Raw genomic sequence first — 23,291 nt, 5'->3', positions numbered from 1 at the left:
GAATACACAACAAAATTTTTGTGAAAAAACGGATTAAAATTTTACGAGTTACGCGCGATCTCGGGGAAACAAAGGACTACACTTTTGAAAGAATTTCGATATTCTCCGAGAATCAAACTTGAAACTTGATTTCTACCAGAAGATATTGTCTGTTCGGAATGCCGAACAGTCAGGGTCATCTGCGCGTGAATTGTTTAGATAGCGAAGGGGTTTAACTGGGTTGTAAGGTTTGTTTCTTGTTTGAGTGGCGTGTAATATGCGTATGGGGTCTATAATCTGGTCCGAGTCCAAAGCGGTAGAGTCAGTGGAAGCTTAACTAGTAGTAGTTTTGGTTTTGAAGTCTGACCAGAGACTTAATTCTGGTACTACGAGGAGCAGGAGCCCTTGGAGTTCGTTCAACCTACTAATCCGGACTGGTCTTTCGGGAGTATATACCATGTAAGGACTTCTCATAAACATTTTTAGCAGAAAGTATGTAAAGAAATCAGAAGGATCGAAAATGAATACCGAAATACGATTTCCATGCATACATACCTAAAATCTTGTTTACAAATTCTGATTTAAAATCTTTCGAAAAATAGTTGCCGTTAACCGTTATATATTTGAAACACACACAGAGTCATATAGTTTATTGTTGCTGTATGGTATGAATTTATTTTCATAACTGGAAGACCTCGTTGCCCACTGGTAGCCACCAAGTAGCCAACGCAAGTGACAAATGACAATAATCAACGGCCACCAGGCGCAAACACATATGTATACATATGTATACCAAAAACAAATTTAAAAAAAAAACAATATTTAATTTACTACATTATTCAAAATAGCCGCACACACTCGCTCAGAGAAGCTGCTTGTAAATTATCATCAAGTATCTTTTAATCTATGCATATCCACCCATATTTAACGGAGCAGTGACCAACAAAACACACACACACACAAACACAGCAGCGAGGAAGTGGAATGAAAACGGCGGCCGAAAAGCGCCAGATCAAATAGACAATACTGAAATGTAAAGCATTTACATAAAATAAAGAAGCACACTATAAAGCATACACACTAGTATAATCGCATGTGTTAAAACAAAAAATGGAAGTTTAACAGTGGTTCGAAAATGTACAAATTTCTGCCGAGATGCTCGCTTTTAATGTATGCATTCACCGCATTTACAACAAATACAAATATGCATTTTTTGTTTAGATTTTTGTGGCTTTTCGGCTTGAATGACGCAGCCGCTGCCGCTACAAGTCTATGATAAAAAACAAGGCAACCACTAAGAAAACTGTGAGAAGACTAGAAAGACATTGGTGAAAGATTAGAAACATTGGTCGAAAGATGCATAAATAAGTGAGAGAAAATACATAATGGATATCTATTTGAAATTTAATATCGAAAAGTTGTTTATGCAAATGAGTGTTGCCACCTGTTTGTGCGGGGAGAACGTGCACAAAGATAGTTCAGAAAGTAGCCAAACATGGGGTGGTATTCATATAACGCAGCTACAAACTAGTGTTGGTTTCGTTATTTCGGGATCCCGAAATTATTGTGTGCACTAATTCGGGAATTCGAAAAAAAATTATTTTTTGCTTACATTGTTTGTAATGTATTATAAGTGAAAAATGCTTCCGGAGGGTTTTCATATTCAACAGTTGCTTAAGTATAAACTCACCGACAACACCTTTACGTAAAAGTTCAGAAAGTGATTAAGCTTGACGTGCTGTTTATATAACGCAGCTGGAAACAAGTGTTGATATACAGGGTTATGAATTTTTAACACACATGCTTCGGGATCCCGAAATAAAAATTTATTTTTTATCCACTATTCACAGTATTATATTAGGCTGTGATAGCAAATTATAGCCGATGTACTGAGATTGATATCATAGTCTAGTGTAGTTTCAGTATGAATATGTAATGCCATTGAGTGTTAGTTCTGAAAGTGGCCTAGTATAAGCGAGTCGTGATATTTTGAAAATTAAATGATTGTGTAGAAAAATTCGGAATCCCGGAATTATAAAATAATCCTTTATCCATTACTTAAAATATATCACTCTTAACTTAGTTGCAAGTCACAATATAAGTGTAAAAAGAAAGGCACCTGATTTCTGAAATTTATTATTGAAATTCCGAAACTCAACTTCCAAGCTCTGATGCCTTACTTAAGGCCTCTCTGCGGCACTCATTTCTTCTAGTCGCTACAAGGAAAAGTGATTGCGACCATCTCAAACGCGGTTACTACATCGATCAAGCACAATAAACAGCAACAACAACAAGAACCATAGCAACAGAAACAGAAATAATGGTACCAATTGCGATACGGTGCTTAGATGTACGAAGAGTTGACGTAAACGGCAAGTTTGGTGGGAAAAAGTCTCACGAGAACAACAGCAGAAAAAAATATGCTAATTTCGAAAGTAAAGAATGGCTGGAAAGTAGCGCTTGTTGTATGAATATCATGAAAGAAAGATACGAGTACAACATCACAAAAAAGTGTGCGGTAATAAAAATCGGATAAGTTACAGTCGGGTATTCGGTGAAAAGATGACGCGGTACATAAATTCTGGGCTGCTGTGAATGAGCGGGCGACGCATGCGCTTGTTTGAGTGGCCGAGCCACCGTGCAACTGACCGAAAATCAATTGAATAGCGGTAACTGTGTGTATGTGTGTGTGTGCTGTAATCTTTTCAATGGTATGGTATCGGTAGTTACACTGTATCACTAAAGTGAGCAATAATGCAACGCGTTTGCATGCGCGACGAGACATAAATACTGGTGTAATATTTTTTAAGTACCATACTCCAAGCGCGCAGTGTAGCTGTATATGCGTGCGTATGTACGTGTTATGCAACGCGATCGACAGCATCGTCAGTGCTCGGAGATCAGTATTATTTGTGGAGGCCATAACATGTCAACACAGTCGACCAAATGTGTCCATTAAAATGTCCAAGCACCTACCTACTGTTTCAGCTTTGTGGCTTTAGTGGTGGCGTGTGTGTATGTGCGTATGCGTGCGCTGATCCTAGATTCAATCGCCGATGCGGCTGCGATTATATTAAGCTTTTGTGCTTTTCTTTTGTTGTAGTTTTTGTTTTTATTTGTGTGGCTGCTTTTGACACTTTCAGCATCTACTTGCTGACACTGTTATAAATTACGAAATATACGAGCGGGCAATCGTCGTGAGATACCACAGCTGCGACTGCGACTGCGTCTGGGCATTTTATGTGACTTTTCGAGAGGTGACCGGGAGCGAGTGCTATAGTCGTAAAATTTATCTTAACGCGCGTTGCTAAAACAAAAATAATTTACATTTTAATTTAATGCCGATTTCTGGGGGTGCTGGACGAGCAGAAAGCGCAGGCGAAAGCGTCAAAAAACTGAAAGCGATCTTAACTCGTTTTTCAATAATTATTTTTTGCTTACCGCCTGGCTTCGCACGTTTTAGCCGCTGTGAACTGGCGTACTAAGTTATGAGTGCAGCGGTTTCATAAAACTGGTGCAAGAAATCTGTATCTGTATGCATGTTTGTATACATAACAAATAAACATATCAATTTTAATTTATACTTTTTTTATTACTTATTTTATTATTATTTTATTTTTTTAATTTAATTTTTCTTTTATAAAACCGAGTGCGACAAACGCAGCGTTACTTGGCCTGAGAATGTACCGAGCGCCACAAAATCTTCAACTTGCCAAGCAATCGTTTATTGGCGTATGACTTTTGCGCATTTCGGCATTGTTGTGCATAACATAAATTATCCGCAAAATGATTTCTGGAATCACTTGTTGAAAGCGTCAATGAGTGAGGAGGCTCCAAAAAAAATAAAAAAAGTGTGTCCACCAACCGTTGCATTGCGGCTCCGTGGACATTGCACCAAATGCAGATGTGTATGCCGTCGCCTGTCGCGACTCGCAAAACTGTAAAATATTTTTATGGGCCACTCATCGACAGTTGGCAACGCAGACACGCTGCCACTTACTTTTTGCAAGCGGTTTTCTTGCAATTTTTTGTTGTTTTTTTTTGTTGCTATCAAAGATCGCCCATTTCGTGCGACAGACTGCCATCATAATATTTGCCTAGCGGCCCGTAGCGAATGTGTTCGTCTGCTTGCGCCTTGGCATTTGCGAATATTAATTTCCCTAAACCTGTCAACTATGCCACGGCAGCGCCGTAAAATTATGTAAATAGTAGTTGTTGTAGCGCTACGCAGCCTTGCAGTACCCGGTGTCCCTTTGCGCTCGTAACTACTAAACACACTCATTATTGTTGTTGTTGCATTTTCAGCGATAAAAATTAATATTGCAGATAAATTTTGCGAAAACATGCTGCACACTTTGACATTAATCGGTAATTAAGCAGTTCCTCTACGCTGCTTTGTAGCTATGCCCTTTCCAGTTCTCTTTACGGCAACGCCATGGGCTCTACAATGTTCGTGGCGGCAGAAGCTGGCGAAAAAACTTTGTTTTTATCATTTTATGTCAACGACAAAACTTCTTTATCGCTCTCGAGCGTTTTCTGCGCTCTGCTGCCATTCATTCAGTTTCATTATTGTTATTATATTTTTGCTTCACTTTTATTTGCATATACGTAGATGCATATGTTTTTATTTGGATGTAGACATTACTACGGTTATTGAACTAAATAAGGACGTAGGAACTCTTCTGGTTCGGTGGCCTTTCAGAGTCAGGTGCCATTCATTAGCGTTTTGATTGATGGAAACTCTCGAATGTTTGAGTGTTCGCTTAAAAGGGACTTACGTAGGTCTCAATATTGAGTTCTCTAAAAAAGGTACTTAATTCTGTATATTGCAAAACGGGTTAAATTTCGCGGACTTCTAACTAGTTGCAATATTGGAATGTAATATTCCACTCAAAATCGTCTTTATTCTCCATTAATGTATCTCCATTACAGTTATTGGTTGAGGGATCTGTATTGTAATTACTAAAGTGAACATAATTTGAAAAAAATTAAAATGCTTTCGCAGAAGTGACCTCAGCGGCTGGCAGGAATAAATTCTAGCCGAAAGGCCCAATTTTCGACCACTAGTGAAGTCAATTGCCGCAGACTCATCTACTTAGATCGACATCCAAAAATCTAAAAAAAAAAACCGTTGTATAGATGTTTCCTCAGAAACTAATTGATTAATTATAGAAATGGAGCAGCGGAAAAATTATAAAATGAAGTAATTGGAAAATCTCGAATCTGGAGATATTTTTTCAAAAAGTGAAATATAGAGCGCGAAAAAAACAAAGTAACATAGTTTTTTTATAATAATTTTCTGATCTTTTAATCTAATTTTCCTCGCTTTGAGTCAAACACCTTCGCCTGGAACTTTCCTGGGTGATTCGGCTTTTAGATTCAGCAATGACTAAAAACCCAAATAATCGTTAACATCCAAACAATGCCATTGATCATAACTTTATGTACATAATATGGTTCGGTATAAAATAAGTCTAGAACTAGTGACGGTGTGGTCAATATCAAACCACTTTGCGCAATGCTGAAGCCAATGTGAGACTTATTTATAATATTTTTAATTATTGGACATTTTCCATGCAAACGATTTTTTCCACAGTCAGTGCACAGAAACAACTGTGTTAATACACAGCTATTGGAGTGTGCACACACTCGTAAAAATAACTGCCTACAATGCTCAGCTGGCTTGCGATTGGCCGAAAGCAGCAGTGCGTTGTCTGTTTGGCTATTGGTTGTTGCGCTGCTGCGTTGTTGCGTCGCTATGCGTTAATGGCGCCGCAAAGTGTCGCCTAAATATTTGCCACAATAAATTATCTAAACATTTTTGCTTATTCTACAAAACATAATTAATGCGTGCATTGTCGATGTAGCGATACAAAGTAAAAAAAAAACAAAAACAAAAAGTAAACAAGTGAGCATAAAAATCACGAAATAGAGGAGAGAAAATCATATTGACCATTTGAATTAACGGAGAGGGATATTTTGTTGGAGTTTGGAGGACTTTATGTGTTTGGGAACATGGGGAAGGCATGTTTGTAAAGGCGAACGCAGAGCCCTAATTTCACATTGCTCGGAGGGAGTAATTAAAATTAATTGAATGGTTTTGCGTATTTACACAAAATCCAATTGCAAAAAATATATATAAATTAATTATGTATATTTATGGCGAAACATAATGGTGAGAAGTAAACAAAGAAAAATAAATTCGAATTAAGCAAAGTTATGCATACAAATTAAAAAAAAAAAAATACTATATACATGTGTATATGTATATGTATTTTGCATACACATAAGTAACTTTAGCTGCGAAAAAGCCAAGTCTTAAACAAAGTTTAATAAAAAGTGTGAAATGTTGCAAAATCGCTTACAGGCATCAGTAAAAAATGGCCTCCATCGCTTGTCACAAAAATGGAGGAAGATAAATTGAATTAAAATTCGCCCGTGAAAGCGACATTGGCGCTATGCTTAACTATTGTTAGCGATTTTACGCTTCATTATTTTTATTACAAAAATATAATCTTTGTTATTGACTTTGCTTTTTAGCGTTTTTTTATTTATGCTGTTAAAACTTATATTTAGTACACAAAATAATAATAAACTTGCCATAAAATCGCAACAACAAAAATACCATAAAATAAGAAATATTTAGTGGGTCGAAATCAATAATAGATATATGTATGTATGTAGATACATGCATTTGTCTACCTACATACATATGTACATATACCATTTGAGGGCGTAAATCTTATTTTTTAAATATATTGTAAATTTTGAAGACGAAAGTGGAAATAAATACGAAAAAATCTAAATTTTAAATGCACCAGGGTCATGATATCTTCCACGATACATTTATTATAGCTTAAAAGGTTATACAAAAAATCTATATCTCGATCTCAGTTTATGTGGTAGCTATGTGCTATATTAGTTTCATCTGAATAATTCCTACGAAGATGGTAGGACTGACTTGGATAATAATCAATGCAAAATTTCATGAAAGTAGCTTGTCAAATAAAAAAGTTTCACGTGCAAGGATTTTTTAGGGCAACTATAAAGTGTTCCGATATGACCGTTTCCGACAAATGAGTGTCGTGTTGGAGGAAGAGAGGTGGAGAAGAAAAAGGGAGGTGTTTGAAACTCAACTCAAAAACTCAGGGATCAGTTAGCCTTTATACAGAAAGACAGATGGACATCCTAATCAATTCATCATGTTGTTTATTTATATATACATTTTATAGATTGTGTGACATCTCCTTCTGGGTTTCATAAACTTCCTGGCAAACTGAATATACCTTGTTCAGGATACAAAAAATAAAAAATCGATATAAATCATAAAGTGGGGCAGAAAAGAAAAATAATATCTCAGCAATACTACATATAATCTGATAAGTGAATAGAAATTAAGTTTACCATGTCTGAAATAAACACCGTCTGCAATTCATTTGTAATATTTCTCTAAATCGTTACAAATTTAATACCCGCTAAAAATATTCACTTTACTTTTGAGAACAAGTGGATATTACCAGACAAACCATATTCTCACGCTCTCTTGAGATCTGGTACTTACGGCACTCCAATTAATAATCGTAAATAAAAATAGAAATCTGAAATGCGATTAAAGCTTGTCGCCGCAATCACATTCAGCGCTTGGCTCATGAAAATCTGAAATTATTTTGCTGCAACACACATATCCACACTCACCTACAAGCAAACCAATTTATATATGCGGCCAAAATGTAACGACGACGACACCCAACAACAACCGGACCTCTAAAAATGAAGTGATCGCCTCGGCTGGGCATTGCATGACGCGTGGATTTTTGATAAAATGGTTTTTATTATCTTTAGAAGCACAATGCGCGTGTAACCTCAAGCCATTTGATGCTACTGCCTCGGGCGGATATCTTCACTGTGTGACAGTGTTCAATATTGATGACGAATCGCGTTGTCATTATTGATGATCACTCAATTTGCGCAATGGTATGTCATCTGCCGGGGGGATGTCATCAATTCCGAACCGTAAGCAGACCGTTGAGCTGCACTTTTACACAACTACATACTTACATCTGTACATCGTGTGTTTAATAATCAATCTTTCGTTTAAAATGTAGTTCACACACACACACACACATTTTAATATTCATTTGGATGTGTATATGTATATATGCTGTCTCTTATACACATCTAGATGTGTATAAGAGACAGTCTGTACATCGTGTGTTTAATAATCAATCTTTCGTTTAAAATGTAGTTCACACACACACACACACATTTTAATATTCATTTGGATGTGTATATGTATATATGTTCCACTTCCTTGACATTTTGCTTTGCTTTGAAATCTGAGCAACTAGTTGGCGCGACTATGGAAAATAGGCGTACAAAATCCCAGTACTCAACAAAGCCGGTAGGCTCGAGAGTGCGTAACAAAGCAGCGACACTAATTCGTATTTATTTCACAGTGGAAATTTCTACTGATCATGTGCGCTTTGTTATGCCGTGAAGCATTCTTCTGCCGACCACTGAATAAAGAAAAGTTTCAAAACAGCAACATTTAGCTTTCAATTCTCACAGCATTAGGAAAAGTGCTTACAAGGTAATAAAATGATCGGAACTGAATGACAGTTGTTCATTGAAAAAAACACGATTGATACTAAAGTAGCCCAATGTGGCAAAGAAAGAAAACAAAATAAAATTGAGACTTATAAGAGGACTTTCAGTTTTATGAATTTAACCGATACTACTGTACGGATCTATCAAATAGCATCTAAGATATTATATTGAGTGCGTATAATCACACATATAATTGTACTTTTCTGCTTTGATATGTAATGGATGTTAGGCCCAGCTTTTTCTGCTGTATGTTATAAAAGGACCGACAAATTTTAAGCCGTCTCCGAATGGTTAGTAAGCTTTTGAGATTATCTTTCATGGCAAAAATGCACTCTATCGTTTTCAGTGAAGTGACCGCTATTAGAGATTGACCCAATTTCTAAGAAAAAAAACTGTTGATTGTCAGGACGCTCTCTACAACTCGAAGATCGCCACTAGAATCATTTATTGCAAATAATATTGATTTTCGGAACTGTTTGATATTAAACTGAATTGTCTTGTTAATGTTTAACGGATTATTTTGACCAATGCAGGAACCACTAATTTGAAAAATAATGACTAGAGAATTTGGAAAACGTTATTGAGGCGGGAAAACCAATCCTTCTGGCTCAAAGTCAACGTAAGGGATCCTCTGAACTGTTCTGCCTGAGACAAGACAATGTTCAAGATACTCACATGCGGTGAGATTACATACACGTATCTTTTCAGACCCAAATATTCAAAACTGTATAGAAATGTATTGTGGAATCATCTAGGCAGGAGACACATCTTCGGGGAACCTGGAAAAAACGCTAAAATTGAGCAACCTTAACAAATTATTGGTAAACTCAAAGCTCAACTAGACTAGTCTTAGGGATAGCAAAGTACCAACGTTCTTAGCTCTACTAGCCAGACCCAGCGCTAACTTTAAGTTCCGAACTCTGTAAAAGTCCCGAGTCTGTTTAGTTTCTTTAGACATATGCCACTAGCGCCTTTTTATGTTTCTCCAACAAACTAACGGGGGTAATAAATCAAGAAAGAAATATTTATTAAATCTAAAACCCTCGAAATTCCAGTTGACGGTGCAGGTACCACTTCAAAATATTTTTAACAATCGGAAAAACATCTCTTAGGTCTATAAATTAATATTATTTAGAAAATAAAATATTGCATAATGTATTCATGGCTTTATTCAGCACAAGAAAATTCCTGCAAGTATTCATATACAAATACGCTGTAGATATGTATATTCACATTTTTTATTGTATTGTTTAAACTTTTATTAGATAATAAAACTGTGGATTTATGTAATGCTAGTATTTCCATGTTTGTTTCATTCGCGCTCTTGTCTTTATGGCCTTCTCAGAACATCTTTTCCTTCATTGTATTCTCTAATTTATTCATTACTTTTGCGCTTGCTGTTTTTATAACATTTATAAAATTTCATTTTATTACACTTGCACTGAAGTTGTTTTTTATAGATTTCCATGTACGATGAAGATTATATAAATAGTTACATAGGTGCATACATGCATCAATATATTCATACATATGTACAGGTGTGCGTGTGTGACTTGTCAATTTTATTACACCTTCGATAAGTTTATATTTCATTAGTTGTACCTTAGTAAAGTCAGTTTTATTGAAGTGCGAGAAAGCAGGCACACACACATACACGCAGGTAGAAAATCTGCTGCAATAACATGGCTGTAAATTCAGTGAAGGCTCTTGGTGCAAGATCTTTGTATTCACAGACATTTATACATTTTATTAGCTACAAGGTACAATTTGTATGTTTACACTTCATTTTTTATAATTTTTATTAACAATATTTATGTTTACACTCACACATATGTACATTTTGAGTTACAAAGGTCAAGGCCATGCAGTGTATATGCTTTATTTTTTGCTATCTAGCATAGCGTGGGAATGCAATATCATGTGAAAGATAAACGTACGCTCTCTTTTTTCTTCAGAAAAAATTAATTTTATCTTGAATCCTTAAAGTGTGAATTCTGAAAATGTGCAAATAAATGCTTGCTCCCATAAATTTTATAGGAAGCTCTCTTTTTCCTTGCGCTTTTTTGCTTCTAATGACAATTGCATGGAAGTCTCTGTTTATATTTCACATATTTCGAAAATATTGTTCCAGAACAGACCTCTTTGTACTCAGTGGTATATTATGATTAAATCTTTGCAGTCTAATGGAAACAATAAAGGTGCCAATTGCTTGTTAATAGCTCCGGAGAGACTCAGTTGGGTACGTGTCGTAAAGCTTAACATTCGTGACGTTCTACATACTCAGGACACTGTGTATATCACAGCGCGAGCGCTATTTGAGTTGCTTATAGTAACTCAAAAAATTCATCTTAGCCAAAATGCGGAATCAAATCACCAAAAATTTAGCGTAATTAGTTTTTACAACTTTCGACGAGGATTAACACAACAACTGTGCATCGATGTGCTTAACTCAATGCTTGGCAATGAAGCTCCATCAATAACTCATATTTATCGATGGTATGGTTAATTCAATGGAGGTTGTAGATCACTGCAAGATGAATGAAGATCGTCCAAGCCAGTTCCTGCTTTGGAAACTCTTGACGCTCTAAGAAAATTGATATTGCAAGATAGTCATGTTACCTATTTACGAGAGATAGAGATAACTATAGGCTCTAGTGGAACTAGCATACATACAATATTGTTTGAACATTTGACTGTAAACAGAATGTGTTCATTTTGGATCTTACACAATTTGCCAATCGCTCAAAAAAGCGGTCATGTTGATTAGTCGAAACGTGTCTAAGACACTATGACAGGACACTCTTCACTTCGACAAACCTTCTAAATGAAAAGATGAAATACTATCTGCAAAATTTTTCACAAGGCATTGATTCAAAAATGAACCAAATTGAAACGAAAATGTCTTTATCTATATCTATATCTGTGTACATATATCTAAAAAAAAAGCAGAAAATATTTTAACATACAAAAATATAGACATTTATGAGAAGGCACATAAACAGTAAATTGGCGCTAATTTAAAGCAAGCAATTTATAAACAAAAAAGCTTACTTAAGCACTTAATTTATCAATACCCATAAACATCGACAGATTTTTTTTCAAACTTCGGAGCATTTTAACACCCGTGACCATTTTCCCATATGTTCGAAATTCTTGTAAACTCAATTCTTAATTGCCAAATTAGCAACGTAGTCTTCTCTAAACAAAATTCTTAATCAGTACGTTTTTTGATTCTTAAATTAAGAAAAAGTTTTGAAAAATTATGAGTTCCGTTAGATCCCAACTTCATCTTCAATTTTACTCAACCGTATAATATAATAAAAGTGTGTTGGACATTACCCAACACGCCCGCTTCGGCAAAGCACAGTGACACACAGTAGAACCTGTTCAAATAGGTTACTTGAACGAGAGCGAAGCTTTGATGTTGAGCTACAGAGAAATGCAAGCCAATAAACATATTTAAGTGTATGTGAGAGTGTGTCGGCAGCTAAGTCGGTTACTTAGTACACGTATTTGTTGTTAAACTGACAAATTTTTACTGTTTACCGCCGAACGTGAATAACTGCTAAAGTAAACAATGGCGAGCGGCAAAGATCAAAAAACCATTTCAAATCGACCAAAAACGAAAAAAGCGAAGAAAAAGCCGCACCGATGACGCGGAGAACAACGGTATTGGATTAAGCAGCGATAACTACAGCGACGCCTTACTTAATCGATGCTACTTTGTGGCTCCCGAAAAGCTAAACAATAATAATAAATAGAGATAACATAGCAACAACAATAACAATAAGATAAGAACAAACACATAACATGATAAATATGTATGAAATGGCAACGTAGCCCAACGAATTTAAGGTGAGTGGCTGTAGAATCTAGAAGCAGAAGTTTAAATGAGTATGCGCTTGTTTGTATGTGTGAGGCAAGGCACGAGATGACTTTTGAGGTTGCAGCTGAATTGTTGGGCGTTTGCACTGATGTGAAAACAACTGTTAAAATATCTGTGACGAAACGTCTTTTCCGATTTTACCCGCCGCAAACGAGTCAGCAGCGCATGCGGAGAGGGGAGGCAGCCAATTTCATATCATTTCATTTTTCTTTTTTGCACAAATCATTTTTGACAGCGGCAATATGGTGAAGTCACCACTCGCACAAGTGCTGTTTAGCATCACAATGCGAGGGTACAAGCATATGAATAATTTTTAAACGTAGCGGCGCACATATATACATAAATATGTATGTGAATGTATGTGTGTGTGTGTGTATTTTGTAGTACGCGCTTAAGTGCGGAGGGTTCGAGCTCACCGCAGCCAGCAACCGCAGCAAATCGCTCCTGTTTACACGCAGGACAACACAACACCATCAAAAAAAAAAAAAAAAAAAAAAAAAAAAAAAAAAAAAAAAAAAAAAAAAAAAAAAAAAAAAAAAAAAAAAAAAAAAAAAAAAAAAAACGAAAAACATATGTACTTACAGCAGTAAAAGCAACAATTTACGAATTGTCATATACAAAATGGTTTTTCAATTAGTATTACTAACATAGCACGGCGCCATGAGTGCGCATGCGGCTGGCAGCCATAAACGCATTCACAAACGCACGCACAGGCGAGATAAACTAACAAATGGCGATAGAGACAATGCCGTTGGCAATGCAAAAGTCATGCTTCTATGCCCACCAAACATGTCAAAATTATTTATAACATCACAAACCCAAGCCGTTTGAGGCGACCCCTTGGCAAAAGCAACAACTAAACGCAGACACCAGAAACAAAACCAACGAGCAAACATATAAAGGTAATAAAAATTTCCAACTCACAGCATTGCTGGCTCTTTAATGTCACACAGGATAAAAAAGGGAAGTAGGCAGGATGGCGGATGGCAGCAAACCGATGAACACAGTAGTGGCCACAACCGTTAGGTGATCAGAACTGTAATACTCCGTAGCAACTGGTTGCAAGATTATAAAAAGTATTTTAGTATCTCGTATTGTCCTATAAAATATTTTCTTAGTCAGTAGAAAAGTATTCCTCATATGAAACGTTTTAAATTTGCTGTTAAATTTTGTTTTCAAAACCCACAGCCTAAAAGTACTTTGTGTGATTAATATTTTGAGTCACTGTGCAGCCTATTTGTTTTCTGACTATGTGTGGCCGCGAATACTTTTAGGTACCGGAGGGTCTGTTAGCTCAAAAACCAGTGTGTGCTTTATCAAAAACACGCGATCATACATAAAGTAGTGGCAATAAAAATACAAATACATGAAAATATTAAGTGTCACCCGAGAACATGGTGGACGTCAACTAATTCAGAGTCCGCAATACGCATACCTATGTATATACGTGTATGTACATACTTACAATCGAGTTCACACTTCGATACGTTACATCCTCGTCACTCTGCTCATTTCAATATTGTCAAATGTTGTGGGGTTCAGCACAATGGCCTCAGTCACTTATGTACATCTAATATCGTTGTGGTTAGTATTATTTATAAAAAAAATTTCAGGTTTCTGTGCCTACTTTTTCCTTCTGATATTACATATTACAGTGATCAAATTGAAGGGTAGGTTTTGTCCATTTCATCTCATTCAAATTGGGGATTACTTCCCCCTGCAATATACTTATGCCAATGAATTTTTCAGTCTCCATATCACTTGGAAAAATCCTCCGTCGTGATGGTCATCAGAGCCTTCTTCGATTCAGCTTTTATATTCTCAATTGAGTCAAAACGGTGTTCTCGGAGTCTTCGTGAATTTGCTGAATAGCCAGAAGTTAGACGAAGGTAAATCAGACGAATGCGGTGGTTGCGGCACGGTATTAGCTGAAAATGTGGCGAAATAATCACGAATAACCAATGCAGTATGAGTTGGTGTGGTGCATTATCACACTTCTTTGTTCAACTAAATCAGTTATAGTAAAAATCGAAGAATTAACTTTTAGAGCCTCACAAAACGACGTCTATCTCAAATACTAATAAATATTTTGACGTGAAATTTAGTATCGATGTCACTAACAGTTTTTTGGTCAAAGCGCAAGGGTTCTTAACAGTTTTTCTAGAAGATGAATGAAACTAACCTAATTAAAAAGTTAATGAAGGAAGAAATATTCTAATATATTTTTTAATATCATGGAATACTATCTATACATCATATAAATGTTTATCAAATTTAAATTGTTCTAAAATATTCGTAAAATGCTACACATAAAACACAATTTGAAATATTTACAAGGCCGTTTGGCTAATGGCCGAGACATCGTAATTAACTTTAGGTGCCCATAATAAAAATAAAAAAATAAAAATAAATAATAAAAAAAAAGAATTAAATGAAAATTTCAAAGACAACTCAAAAAATACACACGAACTTATAGCCCACGAGAAATTTGAATATTTACGACTGCATTTGCTACTTGAAATTTGTGTTGATAAAACAAAATTCGTCTAAAGCTTTTAAATATAAAATATTATATTTTGTAGAAGTCAACAACATTTCCAAATGTAATTAACTTAAAAAGTCTTGAATTTATGTTTTAATTTGAATTTAGTGAAATGTTTAAAGCCAAAAGCCTATTGTTGCCCTAATTTATGGGAAAGACGGGAGAAGGTTTGAGTTTGTGTTTTCGTATAGGAATTGCCAGAGTAACTGTTAAAATATGCATACATATATGTATATTCTATTCATTAGCCGATCATAATTGCATAACAGAGGCATTGAACACGCTGGATTTATGCTTCAGTTTTCCAAATAACTACCGTTACTTTGCGCAAATTGTTTAATGTTCTTCGTTTTACCACCTTCGGATTATACGCATAACCGCGTTACTTATATTTGACATATTACGGTTTTACATGCACAAATCTACATTTCTCTAGATTAACATTTTCGTTTGTTTAGCCAAGTTTGTGCAACACTTAGTCGCTTCATAAATATTCGTAACGCTTTATGAAGTTAATAAAGAAGCTCTTCCATACCATAAACAACAAATAAATGAGGAACCAACTACTTTGCCGACTTCACATGCCACATAAAAATCACGAACGCTGCCGACGGCTAAATGCCAACGTTCTAATGAATATGCAATGATTCCACAGTTATAGCATACATTTATGTCTTTGCTCTCTCTCGTTCTCTTTTTCTATTGCTGAAACCTCAAATTTATGACAGTTGCTACACCAATGTTTAACATAAAATTCGCGTATTTCTTAACTTAGGGGATCTAGCAGAATTGAGTTTGGTTAATTAATGGTAAAAAGTTGTTCAGTCAGTCGGGAGTTACTTTATAGTGGATTTGACATTTTTATACTCTCGCAACAAAGTTGCTAAAAGTGATCAGGGTGACGAGTAGAATTGAAATCCGGATGTCTGTCTGTCCGTCCGTCCGTGCAAGCTGTAACCTGAGTAAAAATTGAGATATCATGATGAAACTTGGTACACGTATTTCTTGGCTCCATAAGAAGGTTAAGTTCGAAGATGGGCAAAATCGGCCCACTGCCACGCCCACAAAATGGCGGAAACCGAAAACTTATAAAATGTCATAACTAAGCCATAAATAAAGATATTAAAATGAAATTTGGCACAAAGGATCGCATTAGGAAGAGGCATATTTACACGTAATTTTTTTGGAAAAGTGGGCGTGGCCCCGACCCCTACTAACTTTTTTGTACATATCTCGAAAACTACTATAGCTATGTCAATCAAACTGTATAGAATCGTTTCTTTTAGGCATTTCCATATACAGTTCAAAAATGGAAGAAATCGGATAATAACCACGCCCACCTCCTATACAAAGGCTATGTTGAAAATCACTAAAAGTGCGTTAACCGACTAACAAAAAACGTGAGAAATACTAAATTTTATGGAAGAAATGTCAGAAGGAAGCTGCATCCAGGCTTTTTTTTAAAATTGAAAATGGGCGTGGCGTCGCCCACTTATGGACCAAAAACTATATCTCAGGAAGTACTCGACCGATTTCAATGAAATTCGGTGTATAATATTTTCTTAACACCCTGATGACATGTACGAATGGGTGAAATCGGTTGACAACCACGCCTGAAATCTCGATTATCACTTTATCATGCGAGAGTATAAAATGTTCGGTGACAGCCCTTCCTTACTTGTTTTGTAAAACTGTTAATTCTATTTATATTATGCATAGAGTTTCTGTTAGTGTAACGAATTTGTCTAAATAAACGTAATTGTATTAAAAGTCCTCACCTTATTTCTGCCGATAGCATTTCAAAAAAGTAACGGGAAGAACGTATTTAAATCTGTATTTCTATCGTTTTTGGTTATAACATACTTTTCTCCTGATTTTCCACATTGTTAGGTGGACTTACATCTCTCATTTAGAGACTTCATTATAGATTAATGTCATTTTCACATACTACCCCATTCCTTAAAGAGCCTACATTTACAAATAATTTAGATTTTCCTATATTTTTACTGCTCAATAATTTACTAACATATACATTTTCATATTCTCCTTACAGACTGAGCTGCGTTCATGCGCGGCATGTGGGGAGCCAATCTCGGATCGGTTTTTTCTCGAGGTTGGCGGTTGTTCGTGGCATGCCACCTGTTTGCGCTGTTGCATCTGTCAATGCCCGCTCGACCGACAGCAATCGTGTTTCATCCGCGAACGGCAAGTCTATTGTAAAGCAGACTATGGCAAGTAAGTATTAACCGGCAATGCGAGAGAGCAGAACACATACTTAAAACATGTAGGGATATCAGTGAGTATGCATGTAAATGTAATGAATTTGCATGTGTGTGCTAAATAATATGTAACTGTGTTGTGTGTGAATTTATTAAGGCAGAATATCAATGATAATAAAGAATAATGTGAAAAAAATTGTGGTTAGTTCACAGATGATATGATTTCCAAGTGTCATTTCGACAACATTAATATGTCGTTATCTGTAACTAGAACAAAGTTCACAAATTATTCAATTTTATAGTCAAAACAAGCAAAGAAGATCTATTTTCGGGTATAACCGAACATTTCATACTCTTGCAACTTGCAAAGTTTAAAGCCAGGGAGTAACTTCTACTACATAAGGCTAGTTAGTTACATTGGTTCCATGGCGAGTTTCCACCCGAAGGCTTTGCATCCGTATACTTACGGATTCTGCTTGGAATAACTTGAAAACGATAACAGTTTTTTAAGAAAATTATTTTTTCCGATGAGGCTCACTTTAGTTTAGTAGTGTGGAAGAAACCATGCTAATTACCGATGAACATCCATTACATTCACCAAAATGTCTTTGAAGGTTTTTTATTGTTTTGTGTGGTTTTTGGTTTGGTGGAGTCATCGGTCCGTACTGCTTTCGAAATGAAGCTGGTGACATCGTTACTGTCAATGTAGAGAGGTATTGATCGACAATAACTAACACACACAGGACGTGCAACAACCCAAACATTGCAAGAAAAGTTTGAAGATTCGATTCGAGAGATTTGAATGGCCTCCAAGAAGTTGTGATTTAACAACATTTTACTACTTCTTATGAAGTGATTTAAAGTCATTAGTTTTTAGCAATAAACCATACCCTATTCAAAGGCAATATTGGACGTAGTATTCGTGACATACGACTTGATTGAACCCTGAACCAGGTGGCTGAAAACGTGGTTTATTATACTATGGTACGAAAGGCCAATTGAAAATCTTCGCGTCGAACCGGATACAAAAAGAAGCTTGTCGTATGGATGAAACATGAGTTAATCGAAAAAAAAAACTTCATTAACCGAGTATCCATCTGTGAATCGCAATAAAATCGGGCCATTTCTAAAACGTATGGTTTCTCGTATTAAAAAGTGGGGCACTTATGTAAGTCAACGTCTGGCGATAATGAATGGGGTCGAATCGCGTTGAGCCGTGTCAAACGGAGGCCAAGCCTGGATTTTTTGAACAAATATTTGACCCCAATGGGATCATTTTAATTGTACTCTATAAAACCTTCAATTACATGGAAAACTAAAGATATTTTTTTACTAGAAAAGAAATTTGTAAAAAATTTCCATTTGCCCGATTAAAGAATGTTTAAAAATCCTTGTTGTGAACTTAGACTTAAAAACGATCATGTATAATTGTACAACTATTTTCTCAAACATTTTAATTGTACAATTTTCGTGATATCAAGATTTCGAAAGTTAAATTTCTGTTTTGGATTTGTTTTTTTTTTGTTGTTAAGCTTTCGGTAAAATTTCACTTCAGCTCGCCATATTTATGCTTCAATTGGTATCTGTTTTCATAACTGGCTGGACAAATTTATAAGAAACAACAACTACAAAAAAGATAGCATTCAATAATTGTCATTGTTTGGAATATTTGTATACATTTGTATTTATGTCACCTATAATGGAAACCATATATTCAGGTGTCGAATAAATATTTTCCCACACTCCCAAAATATAAACGAAGTCAAAAGTATGATATGAAAATATTTTCTAAACTTTTAAATGTAAGGCAGCTAAGAGCATTTGATTCAACACTTTAAGCTGAAAAATAAATAAAAAAGTTCAAACATGAAAACGCAAAGAAATAAAATAAACACGGTAAACTACATACATATGTGCATATGTAGGTACACGCATGCGTTTGTGTGTGTAAGCGTAAAGGCAACAAAAACAAAATAATATTAAATGCAAAGCTAGTAATGTTTATAAAGTAGATTTTCGCTTCGATTTGCCTTCCACTCGCTCCACTACTATGTGTGCTTGTTATACCCTGAACAGGGTATATTAAGTTTTTAACACCAAGAAGGAAGTTCCGGAGACCCTATAAAGCATATACATATATAAATGACCAATATATCGAGTTGTGTCGATTTAGCCATGTCCGTCTGTCTGTCTGTCCGTCTCTCTGTATATATACGAACTAGTCCCTCAGTTTCTAAGACATCGTTTTGAATTTTGCAAACGACATTTTCTTTTCAATAAGCTGCTCATTTATCGGAACTGCCGATATCGGACCACTATGACATATAGCGGCCATACAAACCGAACGATCGGAATCAAATGCTTTCTCATTTGACGATATACATACCTTCTCGAAATTTGGTATGAGTTACTGTTTATAGAAATAATGTAATATCAGAAGAAACTGTTCAGATCGGATTACTGCAGCCCATAGCTACTATACAAACCGAACGATCGGAGTCAAGGGCTTGTATGGAAAACTTTCGCATTTGACCTGGTATCTTCACGAAATTTGGCATGTATTACTGCTTAAGGTAACAATATATCCAAAAAAAATATTCAGAACGAATAAATATAGCATATAGCTTCCATACAAACTGAACACATACTTACTAATAGAAATACACCTGTGAAGGGTATTTCTTTTCTTGTTTATTATTGTTTTTGTATTATTTAAGCATGTTTATTTAACTTTATTTTCGTGTTTTTTCACACACTATCTATCTACTGTCACTTTGGATTTTCAATTCCATTGAGTGGCATGAGTCGGTACAATTGCTTTCCGTCGCGGAAGGTGTCCCCAAAGACGGCGGCTGCGCCTCTGCTGCGGCCTTTACATCAGTAATGCCCCCATGGACTTGTTGGCTACGACCGAGCAGACGCGCACACACATACACACATTTATTTGTATGTGTAAAGATAAATACGTGGCAGAATTGACTGCTGGGCCAAGGCAGGAAGGCAATGCTCAAAGCAGTGCATGCTTGTTGTTGTTGTGTGTTGAAAGAGATGAAACGAAAATGACTGATGCGGTTGTAAAAATATTTATTTTCCAAGCTAAGAATTTTAAGTTGATTGTTGTTGTCATTCGCATTGCTGATATCGATCGTGTTGCTTTAGTTGTTGTTGTTGTTGTTACACAAACGTGCCAGTCGCACCAAACAAGCGACCAACTAAGAATAACACAGCATAAATATTGTTGCTTTAATTTTAGTTTCTTTTTCTCAACTTTTATCTGTAAGATACACAATCGAGTCATTGATGCAGATGTCGCCAAAGCGATTGAGCGCACACACACGCACCTTCGCGTGTATCTGGCAGGCGAGGTGTGCGCTGCCGAATCCGGATCGGCGCGTTGCAAACTGCAGACTCATTTCGAAAAGTGTCAATTGAAGAAGTGTGACGAGGCGAACTGCGATGAAAATAAAAACGCGTGTGTGAGTGTGCGTGTTGTAAGCCAAAATGTCAATACAGACACAGGCTTATGCACACACACACACACACACAAAGGCACAATCCAGCGCACTCACTCATGCTACTTCCGGTGACAAGTGCGCGCACTTTGCGCATCAGTCAGCCTGATTTGAATGCTGCGACAGGATTTGCTGAATCTCAAATGCGGCACACCTACACATATACATAACTGCTGTTATACAAATGCACAGCCACTTGCGCTTTACGTTGCTGCTTAAACACTTTAACTTTTACACCAAAAGCACTTAATGGCGTGCATTGAATTTAATCCGCGTCTTAATGCCTCAAATTAGGTTCCACCTAAAATAGTTTTACTGTGTCACTAGCATTTTATTTGTACTCCTACATATCTATATTTATTTTTTCTTTCATTTCTTTAATTTCAGACGTTTCGGCGCAAAATGCTCAAAGTGTTGTCGTGGCATCTCGGCGACGGATTGGGTGCGTCGCGCACGGGACCTCGTCTTCCACTTGGCGTGTTTTGCGTGCGATCAGTGCGGACGACAACTTTCTACCGGCGAACAATTTGCTCTGATAGACGATCGGGTGCTGTGTAAGGCGCATTACCTGGAAACGGTAGAAGGTGGCACCACATCAAGTGACGGTAAGTGCGACCACTTGCAGAATTATTGGAAAAGCTAGTTTTGATGTTCATTTCGGTTGGTCTAATTAATTATATTAGTTGGATTAATTTGGTATTCGAATACTCGGAAAACTTGTATTATTATAATCAAAAATCCATCGAGATTGCTGAAGATGATCTAAAATTCAAAAAAAAAAAAAATATTTTTATAAAGATGAATGCAAGTTATGATGGCTAGTCCATAATTTTGATTTCTGACAATAAGGCGGCTTTCCAACCATAAGGCGTTTTTTGTGGGAAAAATTCTTACAAGTACGTCCAAATCTTCGAAAATATGTCAGATCAATTTCAAATTTCCGGTGAACTTTCTCAAATATAAGTACATTCAATATATTTAAAAAAATTTATATATTTTTGTAATTCACAGAAATCCGTAAGTAAAGCTTCAGCTTTCTATAATTAAGTAAACATTATAAAATAGTTCATATTGAGGTCAAATTGGTTTTAAGAAAGTCTTCTGTCAACATCCCAGTCTTTCGTCTGACTTTGGCTAGTCACTGAAGAACTGAATATACTTCACAAACTCTTTTCAATCTTATAACATTTGATAATACAATTTGAAGAATAGTAATGATTAATTAGATACTCAAAAAATGGTAAGGATTACCGATGTTCTTCATGAAGAAACACCTATGCTAGACTAAAGTATTTATAGCATCTTTAAAATGTATTTTAAGCCAGTAAATGTTCAGCTAAAATAGTTCCACGGCATAATCGGCATTATTGTCACACAAGTGCGCGCTCACTTTAAGGCTTAGAAAGCGGTAAGCTCCGACACGACTTGCACCACTTGCCAAAGTAGACAGTAATTCATGCAACGATTATTGAGACCGACTTATTGTAACAATGACAAAAGTGCAGACACCCTAGAACAAAATATGAAACACCAACAAAACAATTCGAAAAGCTCAAAACCTAGCCGTGGCGAATTCGGTTTGAATGCCTAGAAAAGCCACTACCATCACAAAGAAAAAAATAGACCGAACTGCAGTTGAGTATTTAGACCGCCTGGGTGGGTGACGTCGGCTGTGGCATGCAAAACAGTTGCACATTTCAGACACGTCCGTATATTTAGGATGGCAACATGGCAGCTGGCATCCCTGGCAAGAAGAATTGCCTCGCTGACTGCGCGCCACACACTTTTATACGCACATACATGCGGCTTGGAAGCAAAATATGGCCAAAATATGTATGTACTCGTATGTGTTCGTGCATGTGCTGTGTGTCAGTGCGTTTGTTTATTTGCTGGCTTCTGCACTCGTTGGCCGCCACGTTTGACTAATAAGAACCATGTCAAAACAACGCATGTCAAATGTGACGTCACAAACAAGCTAACGGTTGAAAACGTTGACATCCAAGTATATACATACACATCTACACACACGTGTTCACACCCACGTATTCATTTGTTTTATGAGCTCCAGCATTAACATGTCTGCTATGGAATATGCATGCGCCGGTAGCCGTGGTTTTTGCTGTGGTCCACAGAGGGGCAGCGCTACACTCTCGGTGTTTATGCAACTCCCACAAGCTGGCAGCTTTGCACAGCCACTTTTGCGTTTGTGTGCCGCTCACTTTTAAGCCCTAAAACGCATGCGATCGCATGGCTTTCAGCAGGCAAAAAAAAAGCAACTAAAACACTCAAAAAACAATATTGTCACAAATATACATATGTATGTACATACCCGAGAATATATGCATAAATACATGTGTGTGCGCATTTTGAAGGCTACAACCGTTTGTGTCAACTTTGTCTACAGTTTGCTCAACCCCAAGTCCTAGTGTGTATATATGTATGCATGTGGTGGGGCCTTCTAATACACACATTACTTAATAGCGCAGCAGATTAGTATCCTCTGCCATATACTTAGTCACTCGTGTTATCATATTTGTTTGCAATGC

At 36.4% G+C, this 23,291-nt stretch overlaps 1 protein-coding gene across 2 annotated transcripts in view; it reads left to right on the top strand.

Annotated features, from left to right (window-relative positions):
• LOC108971583 (LIM/homeobox protein Awh) overlaps positions 1-23,291 on the top strand; it is a 43,860-nt gene that overhangs the window by 14,436 nt on the left and 6,133 nt on the right. For both annotated transcript variants that reach the window (XM_018937753.1, XM_018937752.1), the window contains exons 2-3: positions 17,068-17,249; positions 21,133-21,350. In XM_018937753.1, coding sequence (XP_018793298.1) covers positions 17,068-17,249; positions 21,133-21,350 — 400 coding nt within the window. The remainder of the gene's footprint in view (positions 1-17,067; positions 17,250-21,132; positions 21,351-23,291) is intronic.

Source organism: Bactrocera latifrons, unplaced genomic scaffold (genome assembly GCF_001853355.1).
Source record: "Bactrocera latifrons isolate USDA-ARS-PBARC rearing strain unplaced genomic scaffold, ASM185335v1 scaffold_35, whole genome shotgun sequence".
NCBI classification, from domain to species: Eukaryota; Metazoa; Arthropoda; class Insecta; order Diptera; family Tephritidae; genus Bactrocera; species Bactrocera latifrons.
The sequence above is the reverse complement of the archived record's forward strand: the minus strand, read 5'-3'. Positions and strand labels throughout refer to the sequence as shown.